The following is a 24,575-nucleotide window of genomic DNA, read 5'->3' as shown; positions in this document are numbered from 1 at the left end:
TCAATTTAATTTTTATTTAAATTTTTAAATATTTTAGTCTAAATCTTTACATATTTAGCTCAAATTAGTCCTAATTTTTTTATAAAAATAAAAGAGTGAGTTACACACTTCCTAGAAAGAGAGTAATAAAATGAAGAATAAAAAATAATTTCTTATATTAAATTATTTAAACTAAAAAATATATATTAATATTTAAATAAAAAACAATAAGAAAAATATTGCTATGATATTCTTATTATTTTCTATTTTAATAATAACAGTGAAAGAGACAGTTGCAATAGTAATGGTGTTGAGAGCGGTTTCAACGAAAATAATAGTGGTAATACTTATTGTTTAATTATATTAATTGTATTAAAATTATAAAATAATTTTTAAATAATATTATAATTGTTAAGAGAGAGCCACTCTCACTCTCTTATTCTTTTAAGAAATATAATTAATTTGAGTCAAATATATAAAAATTTAGACTAAAAAATCTATAAATTTAAAAAATAACTAAATTGAGACTAGATTATTAGTTAAATTACAATTTATTTCTGGTATAAATTGACATAAAAGTCGAATAGAGGAGATGATTGTATTTCAACGCATGAATTATTAGACCAATTATGAAATTTGGTGCTAATCTAGAGCCATAGCTATGTCTGAAATTGCGTGTCTCATACCATATTTTAAAAATATGTTTTGATGTCCTTTTTTTTGAAATAAAATTTATTTTGATTTTAAAAAGTATTTTTTAAAGAAATAGATTAATTTTATTTTTCAAAAAAGTATATTTGATATAAAATAATTTATAAAAACTTAATTTAATAAAATATTTTAAATTTATTTACTTAATGCAAAAATAATTCTTAACTTTAAACAGAATGTAGTTCAATTTGTTCCTAGTTCCTATGATATTAATGAGAGTTTTTATTTTTTTTAATCTAATATCTCGTAGTTTTTGTTATTATAAATAATTATAATTAAGAAAATTGTAACATTTTATATAGAAAATTAAATGAGTAATTTTTTCCTTAACCATTAGAAATTTAGAATATGTCTTCAATTTATCAGAAAAAAAAAAAGACAATATAAATAATGTCAGACTGAATAACATCTCCATTGTTATTACTTATATGCTGATTAATTTCACAAAATTTAAAAAAGCTTGTTTGCTATTTTCAGCAAAGATAATCACAAAAAGACACTGCTCTTTCTTCCATCTCTCTTTAACCTTAATATCATCTCTCCAACCTTGTAAACTAATACGAAGCAAACTTGTACATTCATAGCTATACAATGTTTCTATTTCTTACTGGTTGCAAGGGCATAGATACCCTCTTCTCTTTTATCATTACCATGTAATCACATGATGATGTACTACTCCTTTTTATAGCTGATAATTAAGAAAAGAAGCCTCTTTTTTCTCTCGAAATTGTGCTCTCCAAATCTCATTCATGGCTATAGATATTCTCACCTTGCAAAATTTGTAAGTATCTCGAGTTTCTTTCTTGATTCTTTTTTTTTTTTTTTTTTTTGGAAAACTATATAGAACATCACATGTAATTTTGCAGTTTTGATCATTCAATTCTGTTTTAATTTGTGAGTTTCTTGGAATTTCGTTTTCTGGTCATAGTGATAAAAGTTACCTCTGTTTGGGAGTTACGCTGATAAAAGATCCTGCTTTTTATGAATTTTGAAGTGAAGTTTATTTTTTCTTGTTCACCCATGAAATGCTGTAATACCCTGTTTTGCTTTCTTGAAATAGATTTTTTTTTTTTCTTTCTTTTTGGAAGCTATAGCTTGCCTATGAGTAGGAATTTAGTGATCAAACGATTGAAGATTGGTATAGAACCAGGCATTGGGTTTGGAAACCGGGTTTAATTGCGGACTTCAACTATCTAATGAATTTTTACTTTTGGTCTCTTTTGCCACTTAAATACTTCAACTTTTCTGTTCTTGGTTCAAGTTATTATTCTATTGTTGAATATAGAGCTTTTTGTTATTGGCTTGTCATTTATTTTACAAACTATTCGTTTATCTAATTATTATTGGATGACTAAGAATATGGAGTATGTAAAATGCCAATGATGGAGATTCAAGTAGATATCTTTCCTGGTGGATACTTGGATGTTATTTATTCAATAGAATTTGAGAATGTTGGAATGGACTACGTTTATAGAGAAGCAAATAATATAACTGTTTCTGTATCCCTGTGTGGCCACTTTCGCATTAAATTAGTGACCTAATTTTTGAAGATTTAATATGTTTAATTTTTGCTATTTCACTACACTTAGTTATTCTCCATAAAAAGAAAAAGAGAAAACAAGAAAGTCATTAGCTTGGTGTGTGAATGACTCAGCCTATTAGAGTGATGTACTGTCCTGGTGGTTTGCTGTTGTTTTGGATTTTGCCACTTCATCAGTTGTGTCGTCTGTGATTAATGCTGTTCTTTTTGGGAACCAGATTAATGCTGTGTTTAATTGTTTAGTTTTATGCTATTTTACAAGTTAAAGCTAGTTGTCAGGATTTTGTGAGGGAAAAGGCTACCAAGTTCATTCAGGCATGCTTTCAAGCCCATAGTTTTTGCTAGTAGTTTCTTGATTGCTAATATAGTCAATGCTCTTTTAATGTTAAAAATTATTTTAAATAAATTGATTTTTTGAAGCATTTGTACTGTATTTTATTCTTTTCCTTTCATTTCAGGTATATTGAATCCTGTGGGAGGCATGGGGTTCTACCTAATACTTCAGTTTTATCAGGTTTCTTCGAGGTTGAGTTTTGATTGAGTTACATTATTTGTATTTATTTATATGTATAATATATAATCCATTTATTGGTTCAATCTGGAATTCTTTTTCCCCCTTGTTTTGTTTGGTGGTAACGCAAAACTGAATCTGATCATACTTTACTGTTTAGGCTGAGGTTAAAAAGTCTTGCAATGAACTGCGTAACCTCGAAATATTCTTGGATCAACTTAAAGATTTTGATTTTCTTCCTCTTCTTGATGTGTGTAAGTCAATTGAGACTTCTGAGATTGAAGCAATTGACATACATAATGGATCATCATCTGTCTTGAATGGAGAATATGCTTTAGCTCTGATTCGTGCTTTTAATCAAAAGCTTCGAATAGTTGATCTTCAGGACTCATTATATGAAAAGGACTTCTTGAGGTATATGCTTTGTCTTTGATGCCGGCTTTCAATTAAAGCTAGTTGAGGTAAATCGTGCTGTTATTATGCAGTGTCTTTATCAAGTTATCTATTTTCTGTCTGATTGAATATATGTCCCAACCTTTATTGGAAACTTTTAAGCAATTTTAGTTTATTATTTATTTTGTAGGCATGAGGAACTTTAAGCAACTGAAACTTGAAAGTGAATTCTCATAAGCTATGGCCGATGTCTTCATTTTATGATCCATATTGTTGTTGGAACACTAGCTATAAGATAAATTTCCAAAATTGGTTTTTGTATGGTTTAAATGAAACCAGTTTTATTTTCAAATATTTGTATTTATTGGTCCTTTAGATGTAGAGGTTCTTGAGCAATTGAAGAGAGGCAGTGCTGTAAGTAATGCTCAAGGAATGATTAGTAAGGATAATATTTAATCTGGTATTTCCCTATGCCAATAGGTGATTTTCCCCTCATCTATTATTCTCAGGCTCAGGATTTGCTCAATTAGCATAACTAGCATAATCACTCATTTCAAAGTCCTTCCATCCCTTCCTCTTGTTCTTGCACATAAATTTGTGGCTTGTTTACCATTCTGAATTCTACAAATAGCTACTGTGCTTCTCAGAATCTTCCTCAAGAATATCTTACATTTCCCTCAAGCTGCCATATCTCTAATGGCCAGGCTTCTTGCTACCTCTGTCAGCCAATTAGGAGAGTTGCCATCTATAATCTAGACTACCTTGCTGGTTGTTAGGTTTTGATAAGTCTAGCTAATGATGGTTTATTGGTGCTGAATTATAACTCATCAGTAGATTTTTCCATTTTGAACATTAACTGCTGTGCTATCTTGTCTGCTCAGTTATTGCTGCACTCAGTTTTCTTTTCTTTCTTCCATGGTTCAATATAATAAGATATAGTATTATGTCACTACTCTTTTTACTGAATGATGCATTCAAAGTTTTATTTTCCTCTTCCTTTCGTTTTTTTGTTTCACATCTTTTCCATGGCACTTTATTGTGCACATACAGCACTAATTTGAGTTTCATTATTAGGGAGCTGTCACAAGGAGGGTTGTCATGCCAAGTTTTAAACTTGAGGTCATCACGTCTTCGGAATCTCAACTTGTCTGGGGAATTCATGCGGATACACACCCTCAATCTCGATTTCAACACTTCACTAACTAGCTTCTGGGAGGATTGTTTTGCTTGCATGCCCAATCTAATTTGCCTTTCAATGTGTGCAACAAGAGTTGCTAATCTCTGGACAACTGTAGCGGCACTTTCTAAACTTTCTTCTTTGGTAGAGCTAAGCTTTCAAAAATGGTTGTGCTGCAATGAGACTGGGTCTTCTTCAGCCCCATCTAGTGGAAAGTCAGATGAGCAATGCGAATTTAGTCAGCTGAACAGTTTTTCTAACAATGAAGCACCATCCATTGATATCGGTGAAAATACAGATCCTAATTTAAGCACAGAAGAGGCATTCAGGAATATGTTTTCTTTCATTGGCTCAACTATAAATCAAGAAGTTCAAAACATGGTAGAAGATTCATCAGATAACAGTGAAATGGATTTTTCAAGTTACTGGGAAGAACATGGTTACATGGATTCATTATCCAGTGTATCTCTTGGGTCAAATAGACAGGCCAACTTGCAGGATGAGGTAACCCACATGTGCCCTTTCTCCTTTGAATCGCTCGAGTACTTCCATGAGAAAATACTAAAGGCATCTTCCCCTGAAAGTCTGACGTATTCAATATAATTATTTTGGAGTAACGTGCTGATAGCATTTTAAAGGAATCAATTCAATGGCCCAGGATATGAAAAATCTTTTTGTAAGATGTTTAGAAATTCCCAACATGTAACAATAGTGTTGCTAAGTGATTGCTAAGGCTATTTCCTTTATATTGGTAGATCTAATGCTTGACATGCCACTTTCAAATTTGTAATTTATTTCAGGTGTCTTTTGGCAATATGTGCAATAAGAATGATGAGTCCATGCCAGGTGCTTTAACAAGGGATATTGCAGATGTTGCTTTGACGTATATTTCTTCTCATGCTTCACCCGTATGCTATGAGAAACACTATAGAGAATACATGATAGCTTCAATGCCCCATTTGAAAACTTTGGATAACTTGCCTATAAGAAAGATTGACAGGGAAAAGGCTGCTGTTACATTTTCGCAGTACTTTGAGTACTTACCCTACAAACGAAAATATAAAGAGAGTGTTGTTAGTATTTTGCAGAAGCGTGAAATAAAAGAAAGTCGTTCTTGTCTGCGGACTGAAAATCATAAGCCTTCATATCCTTGTAGAAACTCGCAATACTTCTATACCCGGTCATTTTGCGCTGCTAAAGTAGGTTCTTCTGCTTGGCCTTTTCTACACTCACTTTCTGTATCAAAATGTGATTTGGGAGGTGGAAGGAGGTGCTTTCGTCCAAGGCAGTTTGAGTATCATCCATCAATCTCTAGCCTATTCGTATTTGGAACTTTAGATGGTGAAGTAGTTGTAGTCAACCATGAGAATGAGAAATTAGTAAATTATGTTCCCTCACTTGGAGCAATGAACAGTGTGTTAGGCTTATGCTGGCTCAAAAAATATCCATCCAAGGTATGCGATTACTGCAGTCTGCATGGAGTAAGAAATGTTAAATTATAGTAAAAGTGCATGTGAAATGCTTGATGTGAGAAATCATTTATTATAAAAGGGCCTATCATCATTATTATAGACTGCCATTTTAAGAATCTGAAGTGTTGTGTGATGCATATGAGAAACTATTCTTTTAATAACTTAATTAAGGGCTCACTTGGTGCACAAACTACTCTCCGGTTGGTGTGCAAGTAGGGGGAATATGGGTGCAAGAAGAAGTTCTCAAATTTATGGCATTATTCATTTTAGAAATAAATTAGAATTAAATTTATGTCCATATGTGAATAAGGAAGATAGATATTGTTTTGTATGTATTCTAGGTTGACCAAATTATCATTAATAATTGCTTATGTTCTTGATCTTTTAAACTTTTAAAACTTAGCATCTTTCCTTTGTACTCCTTCTGGTCGATCCTTCTTTTCAAAAATTAAAGAAAAAAATCAATAAGAAATGAGTGGATGCAGTTTAATTAGTTTGAAATTTTGACACTTCTAAAATGCGGGTAGTTTTGGTATTTAAGAGCAGTAATGTTAGTATTGTCCAGAAAAAGTTTCACTGACAGATGTAGATTTTCTCAAATTATTTCTATTGTAGGTCCTAGAATGCAATATTATTGTTATACTTTTAAGCATGTTGTTTCCTTGCAGAAACCAGGTTGGTCTTAAGATAAGCTGCACAAACCAAAATTTAGCATTTGTTTTTATAATAGTGCTTTAACTATAATATGGCTATTACAAGAAGCATATAGTTTTTAGTTTTTATTTCACAATATATATTTTCAGTTATAGATGCATGACCTGGATTTCCAAAAGGAATTCCTTGAATTAAGTTTAAGACACAGGTAAATACTATACCTTAGGACGCTTGGCATATGTTGAATTTTTTCAGCTCATGTAATATGATGTGCATCCATGATCTTAAAGTGCTTTTTGGCCCTGTGAGAACAAAATATGTGGTCCATGAAATTGAACTCCTACCGAAGAGGTAGTTCACCTTGGGCAATATTCACCTTAGATTCTCAAAATAACATTTTGGCAATATTGATTAGTCAACTGTCTTCATCTTTGGGCATACTTGGGGAATTTACTTATGTGCTTATCAAATCCCCCATAAATATGATAATTCCTTATTCTGTTTGGGTTCTTTCCTGTTGAATGCCAGCTAATAGCAGGTTCTGATAACGGCTCATTAAACTTATATGATGTTGAGCATATGCCCCCGACAGTTTCAGGCATGTATACGGGTGCTGGTTCAGTCACCTTTGATGATTTTGACCAATTGACATCTGTTCATGTTAATGCTACGGATGAACTATTTCTTGCAAGTGGATACTCAAGAAATGTTGCTCTATATGACATCCAATGTGGGAGGCAAATACAGATGTTCACTGATATGCACAGGGAACATATCAATGTTGTGAAGTTCTCGAACCATTCCCCATCGGTCTTTGCTACTTCTTCATTTGATCGGGATGTCAAACTATGGGACTTGAGACAGAAACCAATACAGCCTTGCTATACTACTTCAAGCTCTAGGGGAAATGTGATGGTTTGCTTTTCTCCTGATGATCACTATCTTCTTGTCTCTGCCGTTGACAATGAGGTATTCCTGAATTGTTTTTACTGCATGCTTAGGGCTTTCAATGCGTTCAATCATTTACGGTTGGATATGGCGACCCCATTAATTTTTCTCCATGGTTCAGAATTTGCGCTCAGTGATACATAATTACATGATAATTTTTGTCATGTTAGGTTCGACAACTTTTGGCTGTTGATGGGAGTCTCCACTTGAATTTTGATATCTCTTCAATTGGAAGTTCACAGAATTACACACGCTCCTACTACATGAATGGAAGGGATTATATTGTTAGTGGGAGCTGTGATGAACATGTGGTTCGTATCTGCTGTGCTCAAACTGGAAGGCGCCTCAAAGACATATCTTTGGAGGTATATCAATTTTCCCATTAATATGCTTTCTGTGATGTAGCACCAAGCAGAGATTATTGTAAAGCAGGAAAGAAAAGCACTAGTCTTAAATTTATATTTAGTCTCACTCCAACAAAAGCCAATCTAAAGCCTAGGGCTCATAAGTCGATATTCATTAATGAGTGCCGCCAAGGGAAGGATTAGGGATTGAATTTCTAAGATTAATAACTAGCATTTTGTCCTTTTTGCAGGGAAGAGGCTCAGGGAGTTCAATGTATGTGCAGTCTCTGAGGGGCGATCCTTTTAGGGTGAGTTTTGCATTTCGGTACTGATTCTTAATGTGCTTTTGGTAATTGATTGGCAGACTCAACAAATATGTTAATAACGCGCGATGAGTCTTGTTCTTCTATCGTTTATTTACTTGTTTCCAGTAGTTGTTTCTCTTGCTTCGCTTGTTCTTTAGCCCACTTTAGCAGCACTTGAGACAGGTGTTAGAAATTGTCATTTGAGTAGGTTCTATGAAGTACTGACTGGTGTGCACTTGTGCATGTTTTGATTGCAAGTGATATTTTCTTGTTTTCTTGTCCACAGGATTTCAATATGAGCATTTTGGCAGCCTACATGCGTCCAAACTCAAAGTATGAAATTGTCAAGGTATACACATGCTTGCTCTTCTTAACTCTCTCTCTCTCTCTCTCTCTCTCTCTGTCTCCTGTATGTTTGCTTCATTTAGTTCCTGTCAAGTTACTAAAATCTCAGAGGAATAATTTGCAGGTTAATCTGCTTGCGTCTTGCGATCATGCTAAAGAAAGCTCTTACAGCCAACATTCTCAACCATCCAACAGTATGGGAGGCTGATGTTTGTGTATGGGTTCATAATTCATTGTAAATTTACTTTATAACTAAATAGTAAATATTCATTACCTTTTTCTTTGTATTTACATGCATTAAAAAAATGTAAATACCTGGTGCAAAAATGTTTGGGTGCAAAAGTGTGTTCTAGAGTTGTATACAGAACCCCTTTCTAACCCAATAACAGTATTTTCAATTACAATAGCCGAATGTATCATGACGATATTTCAGTATCATCGAGCCAAAACACACATTGATGTTGGTTCTTCTTACATAAATGAGTGAAAGATAGAAAGCAAAAACTCAGGCAGTGCTCGAGTTTTTGAGACCCACCTTCTCTTTTCTCAAAAAACTTGTAAAAAAATTAAAACTGATTCCTGACATCCTTATAGAATACCCGAAACAGACTTTCGATATGTACTAAATCAAAAATTCAACATAAATATGGAGTGAATACAGCTCAACAAGCAGCACATAGGATTGTGAGAATCATGACAGTTGTGTCCATGCATTCTGAACAAACCACCTTGGGCATTAGTTAAATCTAAATCCTTTGCTTTATTTTGCTACCTTGGCTATAAAAAGACAAAGCAAAAGGAAGGTACTACACACCAATATCATCTTCACAACCAACACTTCCTGCAGAAACCGCGTGGACTAGGGCCATACTTCACTGATCTCACTCTCCTAATGTGACAAGAACAGCTACAGCTGTTCCCTCAACACCCTTTTTTATTGCACTTTTATTACCTCTTCTTTACTTGCTCCCTCACACTAGGGTATTCAGTCACTTTTTCGGATATTTATATATTCACACTTGTTTCTTCATTTCAGTAGTGTCTCAAAGCTCTAGTACTTCAACATTGAAGAAGATGAAGTTCTTCTTTGCTACTCTGCTTCTTTGCTTTTTTCTTTTGAGCTCTTCTTTCTTGGTACCTGTTATGGCTAAATCGCGTACGTGCTTCTTTTTATTAAATTTTGCTTGTTTTGATATACTGTTTTGCTTGCTTGGGGAAGCGTTAACAAGCCTCCCAAGCTTTAACCTGACTAGTGACTATAATTCATTTCTCAACTTGATCTGTTATTTGGTAGCCTGAAAAGTATTAATTTTCTCAAACATTTCTCAACTTACAAGCAAAAACTGTCTAGAAATGCTATTTAAAAAAAAAAAATTGTTTTTTTTTTTCATTTTTTTTGGTGTACCTCTTCGTTTTTATTTGAACACTAATATTAAATTTTTTAATTGCTTGGAATGTGTTATTTCCTGACAAACTGATGTACTCAAGCTATAAAGAAAACTAAAGCTCAAGTCAAGAAATGCAACTGTTTCTACATAATAACCTTATTATTAGTTGTCTTTGGTGCTAATGGGTTGCAATTGTTCTGTTTTTTTTTTGTGCGTGTGTGTTATAGTTTTCTGTGCCAATAAATGCAATGATAGGTGTGCAAGAGCAGGAGTGAAAGATAGGTGCATCAAGTATTGTGAAATATGCTGTGCAGAATGCAAGTGTGTGCCTTCAGGAACTTATGGTAACAAGCATGAGTGCCCTTGCTATAGGGACAAGAAGAATTCTAAGGGCAAGTCTAAGTGCCCTTAAATCATCCATCCATTTATGTTTTATAAGAACATGGAAGAAATGAGAGTTGTCAGTTTGGTTTTACCTTCCAAATCATATGAACTGTTAACTCAAGAATACTTGAGTGTTAGGTAGATTAGATATGTCCAATAATGAGTAAAGAGTCCTGTTAATTAGTCAGTGGTGTATTTCTTGTATTTTTGCTGATGTTAATTTATTATGGTTTGTGATTATCATATTTATTTTCTTTATATTTATCCTTATAGATTTGATTGTGTGCCCAAGAAGAAGACTAACTTGTTTTTCTTTTAAAACAATAATTGGCTCTGTAGGGGTTTGACATTTATAGTTCTTTGAGTGACAGTATTAGGAATTTACCTCTAAATATAGAATAAAAAAGATGGAAAATAAAATCTCAAGTCCCCATTAAAATCTTCCATACAAGTATTCTAAGATCTTCTAAAGCTTCCCAATTAATTAATCTTCAAACATTTAATAAAAATATGTGGATTGCACTTGTGCACCATGGAAGGTTTTTTTATTGAATTTTTTTTTTATCAGATTAATATCTATTAATTAATTTTAAATAATAAAATATTTATTAATTAATATTATTAAAATATTATATATATATATATATATATATATATATATATATAATATTATTTTTTTATTTATTATGATGCATCAGAAGTAAAAAGACCAACGACGTCCTGAATCACAAATGAGATAACTATGTACTAGAGCCCTAAAGTCCAAGCCCAAGCCCAACTATAAGAGAAAAGCAACGAACATAAAAGACCAACGACGTCGTTTCTATCATCTCCTTCACCTCGTTATTATTCAATTTTCTCTCTGCATTTCAATTTTGAACTTCAAATCTCCAATCATGGAAAATTCAAAGGTTCAAGAGGTAATTAACCTTCAATATCTTCTCGCTCTCTCTCTGTGTTTATATAGTCATTTAAATCTTACGCATTCTCCGATTCAATGTCTGTTTTTGTGTTTCAGATAATAGAGAAACAAGTACTTACAGTAGCGAAAGCCGTGGAGGAGAAGCTAGATGATGAGATCGCAGCACTAGAACGCCTCGATGAAGACGATCTAGAAGCTCTTAGAGAGAGACGTTTGCAACAGATGAAAAAAATGGCGGAGAAGCGTAACCGTTGGATCTCTCTCGGTCATGGCGATTACTCTGAGATTCTCGCTGAGAAGGACTTTTTCTCCATTGTTAAAGCTAGTGATCGTGTCGTTTGTCATTTTTATCGCGATAATTGGCCTTGCAAGGTAAAAAAAAAAAATTACTATTTTCAGAATTTAAATGTTTTCATAGTTTTAGGGATTTATTCAGAGTACTTAGGTCTAACATAAATTGAAATTACGATAAGAATTATTATAATGAGTAATGTGAAAATTTGTTTAAGGTATTGCTTGGAATAAATTATGTTTAAGCGTTCAGTTAAATAAAAAAAAAGAACTCTTGCAAAGTTATGTCATTTTTTTTTGGGAAGATTTTAATTCCTTCAGATACAAGAATTGAATAAACAGAATAGAATCTAAATTGAATTTTCATGATTTTGGACTTTCCAAACACGCACATTATGGTGATAGGCACTAGACAATAATGAAAGAAAAAGAAAATAGAATCAACTTCATATCATGCATATACTAAGGAAAAGAGCACAACAAGATGCTATGGACTATTTTCATCTGATGGTAATATGTTATCTTCACTTGCATTTTACTAAACATGTATTGAGGTGGAGAAATTATATTGAAGCTGTAATTCTTACTCACATATTGAGTTGGATTACAAGCCAATAACATAATGATACATGACAAGCTATAAGATTAAGGTAATATTTTAAAATTTGAAATATTCCCTCTTATTTTCTCTCTTCAATCAGTCCTTAGATATTATTGGACAGGAGAATTGTTGGTATCTTCCCACCTTTTTCCTCCCCTCCTCTAGTTGAGACCTTTAAGTTATATATATTTGGTAGTAGTGAATCTTCCAGCTGTATATCTACTTCTTAATGAGGCTTATGGACAATTCAAGTTGGGCTATGGAAAAAGCTTCACTCTTTCTTAAGCTCTTGAGGACAGTGATCCGCTTGCATGCTGACTGTGTCTTAAGCTCCATTTGCATCTTGAAACATTCAGATGTCATTTTGATTTCTCTCTCTCTTTTTTTTTTCCTTAAGACAAAATATTGTCTTCTCATTGATTGCTTGAGTTACAAAACTGGGAGGTAATTTTCCCCTCTCCTAAAAACTTCATCCTTAATGAGATTTGACTATAATACATGCAACTTTTAGTTTTTGCATGTCCCTGTTATTGGTACCATGATTAGATTGTATATGCAATGAACTATATTGTCCGGTAAGGTATTTGTACCACCATTAAATTGGCCTGAAAATTTAGGAGTTGCAATCCATGTTTACAGTTCATTTTCAGGTGATGGACAAACACATGAGCATATTGGCAAAGCAGCACATAGAGACACGTTTTGTCAAAATTCATGCTGAGAAAAGTCCATTTTTGGCTGAGAGACTCAAGATTGTCGTTCTTCCAACCCTTGCCCTCATCAAGAATGCCAAAGTGGATGATTATGTGGTATGTTTTTATGCATGGACGTGTTTGACAGAAAACTTTTTGTTTTTCCTTTCACTGTTTGAAAGATGCAAAACGATCTTATATTGTGTTCAGGTGGGGTTTGATGAGCTTGGTGGAACGGATGAGTTTAGCACAGAGGATTTAGAGGAGAGGTTGGCTAAAGCTCAAGTCATCTTCTTGGAGGGTGAAGCATCTAAATCTAGCACACAGAGCAGGAGGAGTGTGAGGCAAAGTAAAAGTCATGATTCTTCAGATTCAGAGTAAAATCTGCTATTGGCGAAAGCTGCAACTATTGTATTTATGTATTGTTCAGATAGTGAAAAGATCTGTTGCCCTTTGCATTCGACTCGGAGATTGAAGTTTCACCTGATATATTGAGGTGCTATATGATTTTTGTGTTTTGATGTTGTTGAGTTCTCTCGTCTACCAAATTCCACCGTGGTGCCATTCTGTTAAATCCTGTGCCATTAAAGGAACTATGAGTTGTTCCTGAAGGAGTTGAATCTTTTCATGCAGGAAATGGAATATCGAAAATCATCCTTATTAGTCGATCCAACTCTTGGATTAATGTAGACTTTCTTTCTTTTTTTTTTTTTTGGGTATTTATACATGCGATGGTGCTCTGTCTGGCAATAGAAGCTCCTTGCTTTCTCATGTCTTGCATGAGTTTCAAAGTTCTAAAGATCTTGTATTTTTTGTTTTTATAATTAAGTTTTCAAAGATTTGTCTTTTGAATTGAGTCCTAAAATATATATATGTAATGGAAATATTTTTTTAAAAAAATATGAAGAATCATTTATTAATAAATTAAGATTATTTAGTAATAGAATTTAATCTTCTCTATTCTAAGAGGGAGAAGATTATTTAAAAACCATCACCTTCAAGGAAAAGGACTGTTACAAAACCTTTAAGATTTGATTAAGAAATATACTAATACATACTGCGCCATTATTTCAATTTAAATCAAACAAAACTCCTAAAGAAATTCTCTAAACTAAAACTAATTAAGAATAATACTTTAAACATGAAACTTTCTCAATGCAATACGTACTCATTTCATCTGTAGATAAAATCAACTTAAATTTTTTAGAATCAAAATTAAAATCCAAACTGAAGAATCCCATAATCTGGTACAGTTAAAACAGCTTGATATTTACTGTGTGACTACTTCAACTTCAGTTCAGATATTCCAGCCTACATTTATGCAACTATATGATAGAGTTTCAATGGAAGTAGTCAATTTATATTCAGTTTAGATAGTCCTACTTTGTAGCATTAAATCAGTTTGTAATCTCTTAATATTATCTCTAGTTGTTGTAAATCTGCTATAAATATGAATGAAATATCAGTAAAGAACTACTGAGCCATGATTCCAAACATTCTTAATTTCTCTCTTGGTATTAGAGTCAAATCTTGGCCAATGCTAAAAACAAGCCAAACATGGCCACTCCTCCAAATACTCCAAGTTCTGGTGAACCATTCCCTTTATCCAACCTACAAAATAAAATTTCACTCACTCAATACAATGCGATCAAGTCTGTTAGTTCTTTTAATTCCTCCAAAGAGGATGAGTGGCATAAGAAATTAGGCCATCCATCTGCAAAAGTATTATTTCAAGTTTTAAAATTATATAATATTAATTCAAAAATTAATGAAATGAATTTCTATGATGCTTATCAACTTGAAAAATCACATGCTTTGCCTTTTAAAAATTCTCAATTGCATGCGAAATCTATTTTGGATTTAATTCATACCGATTTTTAGGGATCTGCACCATTATTTTCATCTTCTGATTATCGATTTTACGTACACTGTATTGACGATTTTAGTCGTTTCACTTGAATTTATCCTTTCTAATTCAAAAGCGATGATGTTCAAGCCTTTAGTCATTTTAAAAATCTTGTTGAAAATCAATTTGGCAGAAAAATAAAACAACTCTACTCAGATTGTGGAACTGAGTATCTACCATTTTCTCAGATAGCTCAATAATCTGGAATCATTTTTAAACACACTTGCCCACATACCTCCGTTCAAAATGGTAGAGCTGAAAGGAAGCATAGACATATTGTTGAAATGGGATTAACTCTCTTAGCTTAAGCTAAAATGCCATTAAAATTCTGGTGGGAAGCTTTTGAAAGTGTTGTCTTTTTAATAAATAGACTACCAACTCATGTTCTTCAAAATATTTCACCAATGCAAAAATTATTTGACAAAATTTCAGATTATTCATTCCTAAAGATTTTTGGTTGTTGTTGTTTTCCATGTTTTAGACCATATCAAACTCATAAGTTTCAATTTCATTCAATAAAGTGTGTTTTTCTTGGCTATAGTGAATCCTTTAAAGGATATAAATGTCTCAGTTCTACAGGCAAAATATATATCTCTAGACATGTGATTTTTAATGAAAAAGAATTTCCCTTCCATTTTGGGTTTCTAAATACCAAAATATCATCAAGTCCTGTTATTATTTCTGCACCATTGTCACGGGACTTACCTTCAAATTTAACTAATCTGACTACAGATTCTACTTGTACAAACCAGCATCAAACTTCCTCAGTGGCATCATCAAGTTCTGAAGGCTCCACTTCTATCTCACCAAGAGATTTATCTCAAGAATTTGCTGTTGAAAGTTCCATAAATGATGAGCCAGAATAGTCCTCAACTCAAGCAGAAACTCAACCAGTTGGCCATCCCATGGTGACGTGAGGAAAGAGTGGAATTTACAAGCCAAAATTTCCTTATACAGGTATCATTGAGACTATTGATAATTTGAATTTTATGGAACCTGTAACTATTTCAGCAGCTCTTAGTAATAACAATTGGAAGAAAGCCATGCAAACTGAGTATCAAGCATTAACCTTGAACCAAACATGACATCTAGTTCCAACATCTGAAGCTTAGTCCTTAGTTGGACGCAAATGGGTTTTCAAGCTCAAATACAATCCAAATGGGAGAATAGAGCATTATAAAGCAAGGTTAGTGACCAAAGGATTTCACCAAACACCTGGCATTGATTTCTTTGAGACATTCAGCCCTGTTATCAAACCCTCTACAATCAGACTTGTGCTCACTCTAGCTGTCTCCAAAGGATGGGAAGTGTGACAACTAGACATAAATAATGCATTTCTGAATGGTTTTCTTGCTAAAGATGTTTATATGGTGCAACCCGAGGGCTTTGTTGATCCAAAGAAACCAAATTTTGTTTGTAAACTTGACAAGGCTATCTACAGCCTTAAACAAGCTCCCCGTGCTTGGTTTGATAGGTTGAAAGATACTTTAATCAGTTGGAGATTTTGCAATTCTAAATATGACACTTCTCTCTTCTTTTTCAAGTCTAACACTAAAGTTTTGTTTATTCTCATTTATGTTGATGACATCTTGATAACAGGCAATGATAATAAACTTGTGCAAACTTTCATTCACAAGTTAAACAAAATCTTTTCACTGAAAGATGTGGGGTCTTTACATTATTTTCTTGGAATTGAAGTCTTTAGAGATGAAATTGGGATGTATCTTACACAATCAAGATATATTCAAGAATTACTCAAGAAAGCTGGAATGGAACATGTCAAAGAATGCTCAACACCACTAGCAATGGGAAAGAAGTTGTCTAAACAAGATGGAGAAATCATGAAGAATCCTACAACCTATAGACAGATTATAGGAGCTCTCCAAGATCTCACACACACTCGACCAGATATAGCCTACTCAGTAAATAAGTTAAGTCAATTTCTTCAACAACCAACAATGGTTCATTGACAAGCGGTGAAGAGAGTTCTTCGATATCTAAGTGGCACTACAACTGCTGGCCTACATATTAAACATAGTGACAGACTTCTTTTAAGTGGTTTTCTAGATGCTGATTGGGCTAGTTGTCCCGATGATTGTCGGTCGGTAGCAGGCTATTGTGTTTATTTTGATAATACACTAGTTTTCTGGTCTTCTCAAAAGCAACATGTTGTAGCTAGATCAAGCACCGAGTTTGAATACAGATCTTTAGCCAACCTTGTAGCAGAAATATGTTGGCTAACTTTAATTTTGAAAGAATTCTTATTTCCTCTTCCTTCTAGACCCATTATCTGGGTTGACAATTTAAGTGCAGCTGCACTTGCATCAAATTCTATATTTCACGCTCGAACAAAGCATATAGAGATCGATGTTCATGTTGTTAGAGATATGGTTTTAAGAAAAAACTTGGAAATTCAGTATGTACCTTCACATGATCAGATAGCATATTGTCTTACAAAGGCGTTGTCACATTCTCGTTTTGAATTTTTACGAGACAAACTTGGTGTCGTTGAGTCACCCATTCGTTTGAGGGGAAGAGTTAAAACAGCTTGATATTTACTATGTGACCACTTCAACTTCAGTTCAGATATTGTAGCCTACATTTATGCAACTATATGATAGAGTTTCAGTGGAAGTAATAAATTTATATTCAGTTTAGATAGTCCTATTTTGTAGCATTAAATTAGTTTGTAATCTCTTAATATTATCTCTGGTTATTGTAAATCTGCTATAAATATAAATGAAATATCAGTAAAGAACTACTGAGCCATTATTCCAAATATTCTTAATTTCTCTCTGGTACCTCAATAACAATAAAGCCAAGGCTTTGATCTTGAGAAAACGTGACAAAATTGGTGTTGTCTGTAAAGCATTCACCTTCCCAGGAACTGGTACTAAATGGAAACACAATTGCTGCGAATTCATAATGAGGATCAATAGGCTCAACATATATGATGTTGTGTTTCGTAATTGGCCTTGACACTTGCTTTGTCGAATCCTGGGACTCAAATGCTACTCCAATTGCATGTCCGACGAATATGCAATGAGAGAAGGAGATGATGATGATGATGAGGAGGATTGTCATTATCAAGGAGGAAGGTGGCCCCATGATTGTGTTAAGAGGAGATATGATAATAATATGATTGATAGGAGTGGAAAGTGAGGGAAGATCATAACTCAATGTTGTCCGTGAGTTTATATAATAATAATATATTAATTTATAATAATATAAATTAACGCAATTGTCCGTGAAACTCAAACTTCAATTATAATAAATATGAAATCTTTTATCCATTATTCTAGTTTTTTTTTTTTTATTTTGATTAATACATCATTTGAAGATTCTTCAAATTATACATTAGGATACAAATTCTCTGTTTATATTTAATTTTTCTATTATGAATACACATAAGGGATTAAGTTATTTTATTGAGTTTGATATTTAATATCAAATTTTAAAAAATAAGCTTTTTATCAATAAAATCCTTTAATCAGATTAATTGGTTGACGTCAAAAATTAATTAATGGGATAATGGTTAATGAAAGAAATTCAGTATAAGTATTATATTAATTTCAAATTATAGAAATCTAATAATATTAATTTATAAAGTTATAAAAATATAAATAAATTAAATCGCAAAGTATTTTTTAATCACTAAAAAAAAACTATCAAATCGTGACATATCTTTATATATATATATATATATATATATATAAATCATTCTCTTTAGTTGGTACCTCGGAAAGCCAGCCAGCAATCTACTGCCAATTGACGCCAGCACTTTCCACAATTTTGGTACGAAAGTGAAGAATCCAATTGGAGTCTTTGAATTTCCCAGCTTCTGCTATGTGCTTTAATCTACACAACTTTTTTACAAATTTGACCCATTAACAAATAAATAAATTTCTGCTCTACCAACGGTACTTAAGCTTCAATTTTCGCAAAAAGATACAAAATGCACTTCTCGTGCTTTCAATTGTTTGCAAGTTCAGCTTTCTTTCTTTTTTTTTTTAATTGTTCGAGCACCCTTCTTTCTTCCGGTTATTGCTGTTGATTACTCTTTATTTGTGTCTGCTACAGGTGAGCTGAGTTGAAACTTCAGGGAGAGGCTAAAGCCATTTCTTTGGTGGAAGAAATTAGGCAACTTGAGACGGACTCTGATAGCTTTGAATCCTTTGACGAATGAGAAAGATTGAATAAGCGCTGATGTCTGAGATGATGATCCAAAATGGGGGTGTTGTTGGGAATATGAGTAACTTTCTGTAATGTGAATTTTTGGTAGAACCGCAATGTTGTGTAAAACTTGACGCATGCAATTGCAACCTTTGTAAATTCTGTCTGTTTTGTTTGTCTGGTTGCTGGAAATGTTTTTTGGGGTGATTTTGGTTAGCATGAGAACAATATATTTAGTTCTTACTAACTTGACAAGGTATTTAGTTTAGCTTCTTGTTGTGTTGCATTTTATTGAGGCAACGAATGGCAGGTTTTTAATACATTTTCCATCTCTATTGCACCTTGAATAAATGGAGTACTTGCATAGGTGAACACGTTCAGGCTTCCACAAACCCATTGTTTTCTCTGTCTTGAGTATCAGAAAATCTAGAAAACTTGAATGTTCTCTTTCCATCATAAGCTTTCTGAATGTCTTGGTTTTTTTTCTGAACGTTTATTTGTTTTTATGCTTCAGTGATCCTAATTTTTATATTCTTTTGTTCTTATGGGTAAATGAATTTAATCACTATGCAGTTGAAATATAATTTCCATAGTTTCATTGATCATAAAATAATCTGTTTCATGAATAGCTTGGCCAACAACTACAGATTAGCAACTAACAGCTATATGGTTCACCTTGTTAAGTGTTTCTTTTTCAACCTTTAGAAAATAGTAAGATTTAGCACTTGCCAATGAGATAAAAAAAATGATAATAATCAAACTGGAATCAAAACAGAACTATTATATGATCAATGATACATAGCATCATGAAAAAACTCATTTAATAAGATGATTATATCTAGTCTTATTTTTATATCGTTATTTTTAAAATTAATACCGTAATTAAGAAATTAATTAAATAAAATATTATTATTTTATTGAAAAAATATTTTAATATTACCGTTGTAGGTCTATTTCAACATCAGTTTTGGTATTGGAACCAGACGGTCCTGCTCCACTCCCAGTTCCATTTGCTTGAAAATCCATTGTTTTAGAAGAAAAAGAAAATTCAAATGTAAAGTCGCCAATTGGTATCAGTCAGCCAACAACTTCACAATACGTGTTTTTCTTTTAACAAAAGATAGTCTAAATTAAAAAAAAAAAAAAAAAGATAATTCTAAATCAAAACCGAATTTATGGTTACAGTTTGATTTTAGATTTATTACTAATTGGAGAAAACTGAAATTGGATCCGATATGTTTTATTTATACACTAAAATATATAAATAATTAAAACATATTTATTAATTTTAAAAAATAAAAAAATATACATTAGTTATCTAATATAAAAATTAATACCCGTTTTACTGTTGTCGCGGTATATACACAATTCTTGGTTCTATAGAGTAAAATGTGAACTAAAACTTCAGTTTTGGTCTGATCTGGACTAACTAGGTTCGGTTCGAGTTCTGAACACGCGTGTGGCTGGGCTACTAATCAGTGGGTGCACTTACCGCCAATTTCTTTCCCCTCTGCATGCAAAGACTCTAAAACCGAAACGTCCGTTCATTCTATTATCAGGTAATGCTCTCTTTCTCATTCTAAGAGATTCAGGTTTGTTCCTTCATAATATAGGCTTCCCTGTAGCTATTCTAACTCATCTATCATTTCAGAATTTGGTCTCCATGTTAGGGTTTTTGTTTTCTTTCTTTTCCCTTTTGAAACTTTAAAGAGTAACTTTTGAGTACTAAATTTAAATCATAATACCCAATTATCCATACCAAAATTGTTAGGTGTTGTCTGTTTGGTAATGGAAATTGAAATATGTTTCAAGATGTTTTCCATAAGTTAAACTACCAAAAGATTTTGTTTAAAGATAAAGCAGTACTAAAACCAAGACCAACACTACTATATAACAAGCGACAGTGAGGAGTATCATAAAACATACAATTCAAATGGCACAACCCTCTTTGCTACAAGTACTCAAAACACAGTGCATACACATGCCTTGAAACAAACAACAAACAACAAACATCACCTGAAACCTAAGACACAGCAAAACAACAAACATCACCTGAAACCTAAGACACAGCAAAACAACAAACATCACCTGAAACCTAAGACGCAGCAAAACAACAAAATACTATACTCTCTAGGGATAGGGAAACAATGGAGTATAATGACAGGCACACAAGAAGTTACTCTAGTAGTCTACATTAATTGCTCGTACACGATTGTTCCTCTTTCCTGATCGAGTTCGAGCCAGCACTTTTTTCCCATGAAGATGGCTGTGCAGTTCACGCTCAAAGAAAATGATCACACGCTCAAGATACTGGTAGAGATCTTCCTGCAGCATTACGACCACATCAAACGCCATTGCATATGAAAGAAGGAAAAAAAAAATTTAATGCATGTCGATAGTATCCATGGAAAAGGGCAATCATATATAGGAATTTATCCAGAGACTGAATAATTTCAGCAATAGGTTAAAAAGGTATGGTTGAGAATTTAATCATCTAGCAAAAAGAAGTATTGTCCGGAGTATATGAAATTTACCGGAGCTACTTCAAGTGCTGACTGAGCAACATAGTTTCCAAAAGGATGCTGAAGAACTCGCAAAATGGATGGACTGTCGGCAAGCTCTTGAACAATTCCTGCAGCATTAATCTCATTGCATTCTTTCAAACACTTCTCCACAACATTGCTGCCAAATTTGTCCATAGAAAGATTGACAAATTGTCCTCTGAGTTGCTCCAGTATAGTGGCTTCAGCATGTGGTATGTGCATTTGAAGTACATATTGCACAACATAATTCCTAAAAGCACGAGAGCATATATACGTATACATAAGCCAACCGATACACATTTTGCATTGGATTGATAATTGAAAAATATTAAAAGAAAGTATGATTTTGGCGACAAACCCGTAAGGATCAACCGACAAGACGGACGCATTAGCTGTTATTGTAGTGATGAAACACTCTTTAAGCTCTCCATAAGAGCTATCCAGAGCTTTTTGCAACACACAACATCCACTTTTATCCCTTGCAATTTCAATACAACTTTGAGCTATTTCAGCCAAAAGATACTGCATCAGCAGATTGTCAAGAGAGATTACGTAAGCTAAATGAAATACATATGTAGGATCATGAGAAATCAGAATTACCTTCTACAAATCATGCAAGACATCTTTTATTTATTGCGCAAGAGAATAAAGTAATTCTTTAGATTATTTGCTCCAATTAAAAGATACATTAAGACTAAGTCTACAACTGAAATAAGGAATAGTTGTTACGGTCCGCTAAATAAATAGTGAAATAGCCGGCCATGACTATATAATAATGTACACCTATTTTGTGGACCCATATTTTATAATAATGTATATAATCACATGCACATTCTGATGACCAGTGGCATGCAGTGTATATAGATGAGTTTGGACTATGAGGTTAAACAGAATAATGAAAACTCCAAGCAAATAAGGTAAGAACTTACATGGGAATATCCAATCACAAAGTGAGAGTGAGACTAATATAAATACCTGAGTATACTCAACCTCAAAGCATTTAAGGCATTGTTGAATTACATGATGACCATTATGGTTTTTGGCTAGGTAGACAGTGATATTTCCCAAAGCAGATACAAGTGACGCCTTTTGCTCCGGATAATTATTGATGATTTCTATTATTTTTTGCATTGCACGAGTTCTACAAGAAGAATAAGAATTTGTTACTGACATCAAGTATGATTAAAAGAGCATTAATCACAAAAAGAAAAGGAAACGGAGAAACATACCCATGCATATGAATGCATATGTTTTTCAGTCTTTCACCATTTTGTACCAAAGAGAGAAGAAGTTGATTAATCTGTACACCATTGCAGGCCAAGAAAAGCTTCTGAACAAGATAATTAGCAAACTGATCTACAATTAGATCATACAGATGATCTTTCACTTCCAAAAAAATCATCTCAGTTTGTTCAGGTATTAACTCTTCAACCTTCTTTTGCAAAAAACGACACCCATCTTGATCCCTAGCAACCATAGCCATTCTCCCTCTCACTTGCTCTAATGAAGAGTAATTTCCATGTTTTCCTGCTTGAACTATCTGTCTACCATAATACAATGGAGAAAGCAATTGTCTTGAATTTTCTGAATCTAACCCATTAATGGATCTTGCCCTACTAATGAATTGACTAGAACTCGAATCAAGTCGATTAGGGTTAGGCCTAACTATATGTCCATAGTTCAGCCCATCATAAGACGGAGTACGGCGCTGGAAATTCTGTCTATTGTTGTTGCTATAATTTGAAAAAGATTGACCCAAGGCTGCCAGATTATTGCTTCCATTCTGATAGTACCGATCAATAGCCGAGTTCGAATTAGCCCGAAGCAAGCCAAGACCGGCAGAGATACTTCTCATTCTATTAAGTGAATGCTGTTGTTGCGAATAAGCAGATAAAATTCCCCTATTGGTTAGATAATTCTCATCAAGCAATTGATGAAACTGGTGATTTGAGGTAGCAGCCGATATGTTCACGCGACTGAAGGCATCTTCAAGACTCAGTTGGTGGTGGTGGTGGTGGTTTTGCATACGGACAGGCTCAGCAAAACTAGGGTTTATGGGCAACCCAGAATCTAAACCACTACCAAAATCATTCATCTGATGATAATTAGGGAGTTGATGCTGATGGTGGCTTTCTTGCACAAGAAGGTGGTTTTGTGAGCTAGGGTTTTGGAAAAGGTGGGTTTGCAAAAGTGGGTTTTGTGGATTTAGGGTTTGATAGACAGTAGTAGCACGGCTTTGTGACGAAGGGATACGGTTTTGAGGGAGTTGATTTTGCCATAAGAAGTGGGTTTCATGTGATGGAGATGGAATCAGTTGATTAAGATTAAGGCTTAGGTTTAGGGTTTCAGGTGAGTGATTATAAGAAGAGAAATCTGAATGGTTTTCCACCATTAAATACGGTGGAAGATGATCATCATGCGTCCTCTCCATTGTTAAAAGAATAAAGAATAAAGAATAAAGAAAAAGAAAAGAAAAGAAAAGGTAGCTGTGGTGGTGATGGTGGTGGAGGAGGTTAAATAGGGTTTTAAATAATGAAATTTTGATTGGCCAATGGCAAAGGGTAGAGAAGAAGAGTTTTATTGTATATATATCATTCTTTTTGATAACTTCTAAAAAGATTGTAGAGAGTGAATTCTCGGATTTGGTCATGACGAGGTAGGGTTTTTGAGGGTAAGAAAGACCATAATTAATTACAAATTATTAAAATAATCTTCTTAAAAGCTTGTAGAGATATATATTTCTCTGTATTCTCTTTAACGTAATTTACTCAAATTGTAATGTTATTAATGGCTGATTTGGCATTCCTTATTCTTACCTATCTTTAGTTATTATTTAGTTTTATTTCCCCCTATAACTGCTTTTTAAAATTTAAATTTTATAATAAATAAAATAAATTATTTTTTCTTTTAAAAATAAATTTCAAAAGTAAAAATATAAATATTTAGTTCGTGGAGAGCTAATTAATGACTATGAATAGTCATAAGTTTATTTGTCATATACAATAAAATAAGAATGATAAAATTTTACACAAATTATTTAAATTCTACTTAAACGAATAGATGGAGATGTAAGTTCAACGAGTGGAGCAACTAAGCATGTTCAGAGGAAAAATGACACTTTTCCAATTATAATATTAGTATTAGTATCAAGCTCATTAACAAGCAGATTCATGAGCTAATTTAAAAGCTAATAAATGAATATATTCATGAGCTAATTCGCATAATTTCTTGAATTATTTACCGAGCTATTTTACAAACTCGCTCTAAATTTACTAAATATGTTGGTTTGTAAGATT

The 24,575-nt window shown here is 33.1% G+C and overlaps 4 protein-coding genes across 6 annotated transcripts; 3 read left to right on the top strand and 1 right to left on the bottom strand.

Moving 5' to 3' along the window:
- The first annotated feature begins 1,144 nt into the window (after window positions 1-1,144).
- LOC8280980 lies at window positions 1,145-8,814 on the top strand. 3 transcript variants are annotated; one of them, XM_015718931.3, is made up of 10 exons: window positions 1,145-1,471; window positions 2,689-2,744; window positions 2,902-3,155; window positions 4,209-4,815; window positions 5,112-5,765; window positions 6,966-7,406; window positions 7,556-7,750; window positions 7,981-8,037; window positions 8,321-8,383; window positions 8,504-8,814. In XM_015718931.3, exons 2-10 carry the CDS (start codon window positions 2,712-2,714, stop codon window positions 8,585-8,587), a joined length of 2,388 nt encoding a protein of 795 aa, XP_015574417.1. In that variant the 5' UTR covers window positions 1,145-1,471; window positions 2,689-2,711; the 3' UTR covers window positions 8,588-8,814. The 3 variants fall into 3 exon arrangements, with proteins under 3 accessions (XP_015574417.1, XP_015574416.1, XP_048231537.1); XM_015718930.3 differs by having other exon boundaries at window positions 2,689-2,755; XM_048375580.1 differs by lacking the exons at window positions 1,145-1,471; window positions 2,689-2,744 and having other exon boundaries at window positions 3,075-3,202.
- A 417-nt stretch (window positions 8,815-9,231) lies between these two features.
- LOC8280979 (snakin-1) lies at window positions 9,232-10,409 on the top strand. The gene is made up of 2 exons (XM_002518600.4): window positions 9,232-9,535; window positions 9,995-10,409. Exons 1-2 carry the CDS (start codon window positions 9,454-9,456, stop codon window positions 10,177-10,179), a joined length of 267 nt encoding a protein of 88 aa, XP_002518646.2. The 5' UTR covers window positions 9,232-9,453; the 3' UTR covers window positions 10,180-10,409.
- A 458-nt stretch (window positions 10,410-10,867) lies between these two features.
- Window positions 10,868-13,178, top strand: LOC8280978 (thioredoxin domain-containing protein 9 homolog). The gene is made up of 4 exons (XM_002518599.4): window positions 10,868-11,071; window positions 11,170-11,445; window positions 12,616-12,774; window positions 12,868-13,178. Exons 1-4 carry the CDS (start codon window positions 11,048-11,050, stop codon window positions 13,036-13,038), a joined length of 630 nt encoding a protein of 209 aa, XP_002518645.1. The 5' UTR covers window positions 10,868-11,047; the 3' UTR covers window positions 13,039-13,178.
- A 7,471-nt stretch (window positions 13,179-20,649) lies between these two features.
- On the bottom strand, window positions 20,650-23,914 carry LOC8280977 (pumilio homolog 12). The gene is made up of 5 exons (XM_002518598.3): window positions 22,509-23,914; window positions 22,255-22,420; window positions 21,638-21,801; window positions 21,271-21,529; window positions 20,650-21,061 (listed from the first exon to the last, which is right to left on the bottom strand). Exons 1-5 carry the CDS (start codon window positions 23,708-23,710, stop codon window positions 20,918-20,920), a joined length of 1,935 nt encoding a protein of 644 aa, XP_002518644.2. The 5' UTR covers window positions 23,711-23,914; the 3' UTR covers window positions 20,650-20,917.
- Between the last annotated feature and the right edge of the window lie 661 nt (window positions 23,915-24,575).

Source organism: Ricinus communis, chromosome 6 (assembly GCF_019578655.1).
Source record: "Ricinus communis isolate WT05 ecotype wild-type chromosome 6, ASM1957865v1, whole genome shotgun sequence".
Taxonomy (NCBI): domain Eukaryota; kingdom Viridiplantae; phylum Streptophyta; class Magnoliopsida; order Malpighiales; family Euphorbiaceae; genus Ricinus; species Ricinus communis.
The sequence above is the reverse complement of the archived record's forward strand: the minus strand, read 5'-3'. Positions and strand labels throughout refer to the sequence as shown.